Source organism: Otolemur garnettii, unplaced genomic scaffold, assembly GCF_000181295.1.
Source record: "Otolemur garnettii isolate 467f Iridium unplaced genomic scaffold, OtoGar3 scaffold00142, whole genome shotgun sequence".
NCBI classification, from domain to species: Eukaryota; Metazoa; Chordata; class Mammalia; order Primates; family Galagidae; genus Otolemur; species Otolemur garnettii.
Window position 1 is genome coordinate 1766730 of NW_003852537.1, and position 10219 is coordinate 1776948.

General features: G+C 39.1%; 1 protein-coding gene across 1 annotated transcript in view; it reads right to left on the reverse strand.

The window, feature by feature from the left end:
* Positions 1 to 10219, reverse strand: part of ARPC1A (actin related protein 2/3 complex subunit 1A) — a 44286-nt gene that overhangs the window by 9662 nt on the left and 24405 nt on the right. The window contains exons 4-5 of the mRNA XM_003798884.2: positions 6404 to 6626; positions 3388 to 3495 (exon numbers count right to left, since the gene is read on the reverse strand). Coding sequence (XP_003798932.1) covers positions 3388 to 3495; positions 6404 to 6626 — 331 coding nt within the window. The remainder of the gene's footprint in view (positions 1 to 3387; positions 3496 to 6403; positions 6627 to 10219) is intronic.

Sequence of the window (10219 nt, forward strand, 5' to 3'; positions counted from 1 at the left end):
ATTGTTGTTTGGCGGGTCCGGGCTGGGGATTCGAACCCGCCACCTTAGGTGTACGTGGCTGGCGCCCTAGCCGGTTGAGCTATAGGTGCCGGGCCGGAACATATTCTTCTTAGCAAAGTATCTCAAGAATGGAAGAAAAAGTATCCAATGTACTCAGTTTTACTATGAAACCAATTTTTAGCTTTCTTATGAAAGCTATAACCTAATTATAGCATAAGAAGGGGAAAGGGGAGAGGGAGGGGAGGGGAGAGGAAGGGGGGGATGGGTGGAGGGAGAGTAATTGGTAGGACCACACTTACAGTGCATCTTACAAGGGTACATGTGAAATTTACTAGGTGTAGAATATAAATGTCTTAACACAATAACTAAGAAAGTGCCGTGAAGGCTATGTTAACCAGTTTGATGAAAACATTTCAAATTGTATATAAAACCATGATTGCATTAATGTACACAGCTATGATTTAATAAAAAAAAATTAAAACGTAATGGACAAGTTCAGATATATAGACTTCTCAAGTTACAAAACAGTTCTAAGAGCTGCCTACTAGCCAATGAAAGTTTGGCAAATCCATATTTAATCAACAAATACTCACAGAGCACCTACTGTTAATCAGGCTCTAGGTAATGAACACAAAAGCGCCGCCCCCACGGACTGCACATTCTGGGGAGTTTTTGCTGTCCTATCCCTCCCTTGCCCAGTCAGACCTTGCTAAATGACCACAGCATTCTTTCTACTTCACCATCTTTTTTTTTTTTTTTTAAGAGACAGTCTCACATTATCGCCCTTGGTAGAGGGCTGTGGCATCACAGCTCACAGCAATCTCCAACTCCTGGGCTTAGGCGATGTCTCAGCCTCCTGAGTAGCTGGGACTATGGGTACTTCACCATCATTCTCAGCAAAGTACTCAAAGAAGATCATGCAGTCAGCAGTAGGAGAGAGGAGACAATAGGTCAATAGGTGTTACCTGGTAACACACCAATGATAGTAAGTCATTTACAGGCAGAGAGACACCCAAAGAGAAAGCCAAGGAAGTAGGTAAGAGCAGGCAGGTTCCCTAGTGCTGCCAAGTGACAGGCTGGGATCCCCTCACGCTCAGTCCCATTGTCCAGTCTTTGTGGCAAGAGCAGTCTAAGATGAAGGTAGGTCCTTTACAGCCTATGCCATCAGTTTTTTTCTAACTCGCTTTCTTTATCTAGCTTCATGCAGCTGTGTGTATGTTTTGGCCCAGAGTTATAAAGGAGAAGGAATAAATGACAATAGCTGGAGATCTATCCTTTTGGTTCCTTTTTGCCCTCCAATGCTATTTCTACTTTGTATATCTTCTTCTCTTTAGAAAACTTCTGAAACTAAAGGCTCCCTTAAAGAACAGCTGGAAATCTGTCCTTTCAGTCCCTTTTGGCCTTCCAGTGCTATTTCTACTTTGTGTATCTTCTCTTTAGAAAAATTCTGAACCTAAAGGCTCCCTTATTCCCTTCCCCCTCCACCCCAAATGAAGATGGCAGCAGCAACTCTGGAAGAAATAGCACAGAGGAAAATGAGTTATTTGTAAGTTAAAATATGTGATGTTAGAGTCATTGTGCTTTAAATCAGAGGCTTCTTTGGTAGTACTTAACCGCCAAATCGAGAAGGCAGATATGATAAGACCATGAATCAAAGGAAAATTTATTTGTGGAAATTAATATTAACAAAAGAATTGAGACCTATTCTCACAGATTTTCAGATGTACCACAAGAATCTATGTAGGTTAGTGCCATCTAATTCCACTGTTTAAGGGAGCTAGAATAATTCTGGTTAACAGATCACAAGCAACAAAAGTCCAGAATATAAAGTTCTTTGACATACATAAAGTAACATAATCCCCATCTGTGCAGCCAAACTCACACAAATATTTTTTTGGGGGGGGAGGACATAGTCTCACTGTCACCCTGGGGTTGAGTGACATGGCATCATCATAGCTCACAGGAACCTAAACTCCTCCCACATAGCTGGGAGGTACCACAATGCTTGGCTAATTTTTCTAGTTTTAGTAGAGACAGGGTCTCGTTCTTGTTCTGGCTGGTCTCAAACTCCTGAGCACAAGCAATCTGCCTGTCTTGACCTCTGAGAGTGCTGGAATTATAGGCATGAGTTACCATGCCCAAAAGAGCAACTTCAAACTCTTGGGCTTAAGTGATTTCTCTTGCCTCAGCCTCCCAAGTAGCTGGGACTACAGGGGCCTGCCACAATGCCTAGCTATTTTTTGTTGTTATTGTTGCAGTTGTAATTATTGTTTTTACAGGCCTGGGCCAGGTTCAAACCTACCAACCTTGGTGTATGTGGCCATTGCCCTATCCGTTGAGCTATGGGCGCTGCCTATGCCCAGCTATTTTTAAAGATAAGGTCTTGCTCTGGCTCAGCCTGGTCTCGAACTTGTTATCTCAGGCAATCCACCTACCTTGCCTCCTAGAAGTGCTAAGATTACAGGCGTGAGCCATGGAACCCGGCCTAATTTTTTTTTTAGAGACAAGAGTCTCACTTTGTCGCCCTCAGTAGAATGCCACGGCATCACAGCTCATAGTAACCTCCAACTCCTGGGCTTAGGCAATTCTCTTGCCTTAACCTCCCGAGTAGCTGGGACTATAGGTGCCCGCCACAATGCCTGGCTATTTTTTGTTACAGTTTGGCTAGGGCTAGTGCCCTACCCACTGAGCCACAGGTGCCGCCCTGGCCTAATTTTTTTAAAAAACATTAATATAAATCACCATCCAGGTTTTCTGGGAACTCTCCACATAGTTACTGAAGAAAAGCATTCCATTTCCCAACCCACCTTATGGTCAACAGGAAACAACAATATTTGCTTTTCAATTAACTAAGGGGGGAAAAATCCTTTGTGATAAAAGAACAATTTTAAAAAGCAATTACATGGTATGATCCTTAAAGCTCTTAACAAAGTGGCTGCATTTCTTCTAGCCTCATGGACAAATAAAAAGCTTTAACTGAACACAACAGCACAATAATAGCTCAGCAGCACAATGTTTAGCTACGTTTTGTTAATCTTTGTTTCACTCTGGAATCTGCAGTGTCTGCTGCCTAGACTATGAAATGAGAAATAATAGAAAATGTAGTAGAAAAAGGGCAAGAAAGAGTCAGCACACATGGTAATCCTCCACTTTAAACCATGGATAGATTGTCTAAGAAACTTCCTGGCCCTGTCCTTGCCTTTTCTTCTTATCCCACTTCCAAGTCCATTTCTTTCTACCTCAGTGACTTATGCATGACATCCTTTTCTAGATCACAAGCTGCTTTCAACTTGAGTCCCTTACAGTGCCTAGCAAAAAAAAGGAACCTTATATGCTGAAGGATGAACAAGAAGCAGCTCAAGTCTATCAATTCTCATTTGTTCCCACCTGCATTTGAAGTCACATGATCCTGCTGCCAGCAAAACATTGTTGGGATGCCAATCCAAGCTGAGGACTGTGGAGCGAATCGGCTTTTTAATGTGTTTGCTTACCCACCTACAAGCGGAGAAAAACTATTTTAGTTTATACACACATCATCAAGTGGAAGTCCGCAAATGACCTACAAGTGTATGTCAGGTGAAAACACCTAAGCATGGTTCTTCCACTGGCTACCAGGCCTCCTGCCAGAGAAAAGACACATTTTTAATGGAGAGAAGAGAAGAACTATCAATAGTCCCCCAGTTCTCCCGTTCTTTAGGCTTTGTCATTCTCAGAGCAGCTGGTTTGTAGAAATCCTGATTAGTGAGTACTGATTAACTTAGTTACCGTCCTATGAGATTTCAGGTTACATATGACACTAACCTTTGAGATAAAAATTGAAGTTTGAAATTACTTGATTAAATTTTATTATAAATATTCACTGATTTGCTATTCCATTTTTGGTTAATTTAGGATTGTAAAACAGCTTAATCTCCTTTACATGTCTCCATGAAGGTGCAAATTCTTTTTATTCTTTTTTTACAGGGAAATCACAAGAAATTAGAAGAACCTCTTGTTGGGGATTAGCCTCTGACTAATTCTCTAGTGCCATTCAAAAAAGATTTATTTATATCTAAGACTAGCCATTCTATTGGCTTAACTAAGTCAATTTCTGCCCCCAAATTATTGCTTAAAAAACAATCACTTCCAGTTGTTCAAGAGTTGAGATACTTAATATTTGAGCCAAATGCCTTTCCTTGAATGCTAATTACTTTTCTGTAGAATCTTTTTTATAAAAACCTATCTGAAAAGATACACTCTGAAAAAGACAATTTTCTAAATTATTTTATGTTGTAGTTCTTTAAATTAAGGAAGAGTGGCTAGCAAAATAAGTAGTTGTTTTTTTTTTTTTTTTTTTGCAGTTTTTGGCCAGGGCTGGGTTTGAACCCACTACCTCTGGCATATGGGGCCAGTGCCCTACTCCTTTGAGCCACATGCACCACCCCCCAAAATAAGTAGTTCATATGATTGAATTACAGGCTTCTGAGAGCTTGTTTTAAAGTACTTACATGAAATTTGAAAAACTCATGCAGCTATTCTATAGCTGAAAAACCACCCTGAACATATAACTTATTCAAAAACAACACACTGTACCATAGTGATTCCAATTTACCTATTTTTGATAATAATTTTCAATGCATAAAAATATAAACTATTACTGAGGTTGGAGCTTAACTAGGAAGAAAAGTTTCCTACATAATTTAATAAGACTGCAAGGATTACTACTTGACAAAGTTTAGCCATGTAGGAATATTAATGAAATTTGTTACCTCTTCTTTTCTGTTTTTTATAGAGACAGGGTTTGTTGCCCAGGCTGGTCTTGAATTCCTTGTCTCAAGCAATCCTTCTACCTTGGCCTCCCAGAGTACTGGATTTACATACAGGCTTCTGGGTTTATTTTGTATATTGGTGTATTTTTTCTTTTCTTTTTTGAAACAGAGTATCAGTGTTGCCAGTGGCACCATTATAGGTCACAATGACCTCAAATTCTAGGCTCAAGTAATCTTCCTGCCTAAATTTGATTCTTATCTCCCCATTACAACAAACTTCCAAGTGACTTCTAGCAAGTAACATTTTGTAGCAACTTGTAACAACTTGTAGCCTTTTCATATATCTTAAATTCATAATTCAATCATATTGCAAATTCATAGACTTTCTTTCTTTTATTTTTTATTTTTTTGAGACAGAGCCTCAAGCTATCTTCCTGGGTAGAGTGCCATGGCATCACAGCTCATAGCAACCTCCAACTCCTGGGCTCAAGCAAGTCTCTTGCATCAGCCTCCCAAATAGCTGGGACCACAGGCACCCGCCACAACGCCTGGCTATTTTTTTTTGGTTGCAGCCGTCATTGTTGCTTTGGCAGCCTGGGCTGGATTCGAACCCGCCACCTTAGATATATGTGGCTGGCGCCTTAGCCACTTGAGCCACAGGCACCGAGCCTAGACTTTCTTTCCAAAGAATAATTTCTGAAGTTTTACTAAATGATAAATGTAACATAATCCCTTCCTTTCACTGTTTCAGCAGAATATAAAAAGTAAAACTACTACACAAAGTAATGTGTACTCTGTTATTTTTAGTAGAAACACAAACACTGCCTGTTTTGTACTAAATGACAATTCCATGTTGAATGACATTTACCATCATTTTGAATGCATGCCAGGTAGAATAGCTGTTTTCTTATCAAAATAAGCAGGAAGGAAGTTCAAACAAGTTATTTAGCCATAAAATAAACATCTGTATTTTGACTGGCTCAGTTAAAAGAGATTTATTTTTAAAAAAAAAAGTATAACATTCTGATTATACTTCTAAGATTCTGGTGAATTTTTACTTCAATGGTTTAAACAAGTAAAATATTATACCAAGACACAGATTTGATTAGCAAATAAAATTTAAAGAAAGGGGAATATTGTTATCTATAAGAATCCTAGCTATAGTGAGAAAAAAATAGTATTCCTCAGGATACTGAGATTCTTTTAAATTTATGATTTATATATCACAGTAAGAAAACAGCAATTTATTCAGTACAGAGTAAGAACAGTAACAACATCTTCCAGAATAAACAAGTTAGGAGATCAGAGCATGAAAACAATAATTGTATTTTTTTTTTTCTTTCAGTTTTTGGCCAGGGCTGGGATTGAACCCACCACCTCTGGCATATGGGGCCAGCGCCCTACTCCTCTGAGCCACAGGCACCGCCCGAAAACAATAATTTTATATTAATATGAGAACTAAGATTTAATTCAATGTGCACATGAGATGGAAAAATGCTCAGAGAGAATGCAGAATTTCAAAGGAAAAAACCTCTAGATGAGAAAAAACTGGATTTACAGTTAAGCTTTCACCGAGTGCTTTAAGAAGTCACCAAGAATACAGCAGTCTAAATATAAATTCTATACAACAAAATAAAAGTTCTGATGTTGCTCACCAGTCATTTTCAGACTCGAAGTAACAAACAGAAATGAGTCGTGCTCCACTTCCCACAGCAAATTTGTTCTCTAAGGGGGACCACTTCACAAAAGTGGCCGCGCGATTAATTCTCAGGATCACCAGGGTTGGCTTCCAGACACCATCTTTCTGACTCCAGACATAGGCATTGCGGTCTGCCCCACAAGTGACGATGCGGTCGCTTTTGGGAGCCCAGTCAATACCTGCAAGTAAGATGTGGGTCACCTGCTTTGTCTGGTCAATGACAATAGACCGACACACGCAGGTGAACACTGGCAGATGAACCAGTTGTGGGTTTGGTACCTTCCTCTACAGACTTCCCCCATCTATGGTCCTGACCACCACCTTGCAAATAGGCAAGGATGTTTCTCTGCAGTGTCTGGAGGATCCCCTGTGAGGCTAGGCAGAAAGAACAGAGCTGGTCTGAAAGTAAATTCATTCATTCATTATTAGCCCTCATTCCATGATATTAACTGACAGTCTGATACACGCACGGCATTCAACTAAAACAGCAAACAGGGTAAATAAAAATAATATTTAGTATAAAGAGGGAAAAATATATATTGTGATTCATTCTTCTAAAGATCACTGTCAGTTAAACCATAGCAAATAACTTTTCTACATGCTTAACGTCCTGAGAAAGAGTCCCTGAGTATCTCTGCATCTAAACTAGGAAGATACCTAAATATATTTCTAGATGTAAGGTTAATTTTTCTTATTTGACCAGACTTTTACTTATCTAGTACTTCTGTGAAGGATCCCAAAGTCAAAGTCTGTTATATACCAAGAGCAAAATTTACTATGATTCAGTCAATTTATATTTATTAATGATGTATTTTCTGTAAGTATAATTTCACATTAGAAAGTACAGAAATATTACTAACATTTTTATTATAGATATAACTAAAAATTAAAACTAACATTTGTAACTTCTATGTGGAAAAAGAGGAATATAAAACAAAGCCACAATTCGTCATTAATCAGAGTGATTTTAATAGTATGAAGAGTTTGTCATTCATTTTCCTACATGAATAGTAAGCTCAATATTTTTTTTTCTTTTTTTGCAATTTTGGCCAGGGCCAGGCTTGAATCCACCACCCCTGGTGTATGGGGCCAGCGCTCTACTCCTTGAGCCACAGGCACCACCCAGTAAGCTCAATTTTTTATACCACTGAAGGGAAACAGACATGGGGACTATATTCTAAATGATGTGTATTTTGATTTTAAATTTATTCACTGTAAGGTAATTTTTTCAGTCTTTTTTATTAGATTTTTTTCACTACAAAAGCAACACCCATACATTTTTATAAGACAAACATCACAAAGGAACATGCAGAAAGTCAATAAAGCCCTGTCTCCATTCTTTTATATCTGTGCACAATCCTCCCCCAAATGGTGTCAATATCATGGTAAATATTTTCTCCTGCTTTTTTATAAATTAGTATTTGTTATTTCAAAACACTGATCCTATAATTCCCCGAATCTTCATCTACGTCGAGCATTTTGTGGGTTGCCAATCATTTGTCAAAACAGATAAAAACTGGAATTTTTTTTCTTGAGCTTTACTGCTTAAAAAATCAAATATTTTAAACATTCAAGGCACATACTTTTTGCCCTGGTTAAAATGACTTCACTGTGATAAATTCTCAGAAGTGGGATGTAAAATGTTATTTCTATGAATGGTTTGTTTTCCTAATTTGATTACAAATCATTTTTTAACACCCTCCACCTTTGAGGTACAGTCTCACTGTTGCCTTGGCTAGAGTGCTATGGCATCAACCTAGCTCACAGCAACCTCTAGCTTGTGGGTTCAAGTGATCCTCCTGCCTTAGCCTCCCCAGTAGCTGGACTACAGGTGCCTGCCACAAGGCCTGGGCTAATTTTTCTATTTTTAGTAGAGCTCCCTCAGGCTGGTCTTGAACTCCTGGGCTCAAGTGATCCTCCTACCTTGCTAGCTTACAGGAGTGAGCCTCCACACCTGGCCTAATTACAAGACTTCTGACAGTAGGAAGCAAGTCTTTGAAAATATTTGTGGTAGATCCTAGGACGCCCCCTGTGATCTGGCCTGCTGGTAATTAAGCCTTAGTGTGATCCTCTCCCCTTGAGGAGAGGCAGGACCTGTGACTTACTTCTAAACAAAAGAATGCTAGAAAGGTGATGGGTGGGTGATGGAATGTAAGTGATTACATGTGCAAGATTACACAAGAGCATAGCACCAGTCCTACTAGAAACTTCCATGCTTTCTTCATTGTCGGCTTTGAAGTAAACTGCCACAAATCTTACCACCGCAGGACATTAATTCCACTAATAATCTGAGGGAACTTGGACCTTTCCCTGGTACAGCCTCTGATGAGAACCCATCCTTGCTGACAGCTTGATTGAAGCTTCTGAGACCTTAAGCAGAGGTCCTGGATAAGCTATGCCCAGACTCTTAACACATATAAACTGAGATAATCAACGTGCTTTGGTTCAAGCTGTTAAATTTGTAGTATTTGTTACATGGCAATAGAAAGCCAATATATCCTCTCACATCCAGAATACTGCCTTGTAATGAGCTCAGAGATTTCGATTTTTCCTTTCTTTCTTTTTTTTTGAGACAGAGTCTCACTCTGTCACCCAAGCTGGAGTGCAGTGGCCTCATCATAGATCACTGCAACATTGAACTCCTGGGCTCAAGGGATCCTCCTGCATCAACTGCCTGATTAGCTGGGACTACAGGTGCCTGCCACCACATCTGACTAACTTCTATTTTTAGCAGAGGGGGGTGTCTCTCTCTTTCTCAGGCTAGTCTTGAACCCCTGAGCTCAAGAGATCCTCCCGCCTCAGCCCCCTAGAGTGCTAGGATTACAGGCATGAGCCATGGCGCCCAGCCAGAATGATTTTGACAATCTCAAATTTCACTCCATATCCTTTATGATGACCAATCTAATTAAACACACATGTATTTTATAACAATTGCAGAGGTACTTGAGCATAAGATGATTAAAAAAAATCAACAGGTCCTTACTCTTCATGAAAATTATGAGAAATTGCTTTCTGCTTGGTCTTAAAAGTTTTTCATCTACTTCTGTAGCCATACCTTTCATTTGAAAATGAAAGGTATAAAACTACAGTCACAGCCTCAAAATACTTTAGAGGACACTAGCTTTTAACATTTTTTAAACATTTACTAGTTCAAGAGAGATGGGAAGAGCAAATATTCAGTGAATTCTCAACTCTTACTAATTTAGCTTTTTATCTTTCCCCCAGTAGTCCCACTATCAAAATACTTTGGAAAGAGAGAGTAACTGGGCATCCATTCCTAACTAACTGTATCTCAAGGTAACCAAAGAGTAGATGAAGGCAAACTTCTCTTTTATAAAGTATTCTTGCTAACAGAGAAGAAATGATAAGATTTAGAATATTGCTATTTTGCAAACACTACTACAAAAATCACCATTTTGTAAATACCACTAAGGTATCTGGGCACTTGTCAACAGTTGCTAACATCACAGAAAGAAAGACAATGAGGCATTATGTGCTGTACCCCCTTAATGAGGCACCTACTACCACCTAACTTCAATTACAGAGGAAAAGAGGAAAATACAGAGGACAGATAAATATGTAATCAGTAAAATTCAGACTCTGGGAAACACGGTAAGACAACTCAACTTCTTAATGTTTTTACTAAGTAAATTACAAAAGAAAGAGAGAAGGGAATCGATAAATAAAACAAAAAGATTGGCTTGGTGCCTGTGGCTCAAGTGACTAAAGCGCCAGCCACATACACCTAAGGTGGCGGGTTCGAATCCAGCCC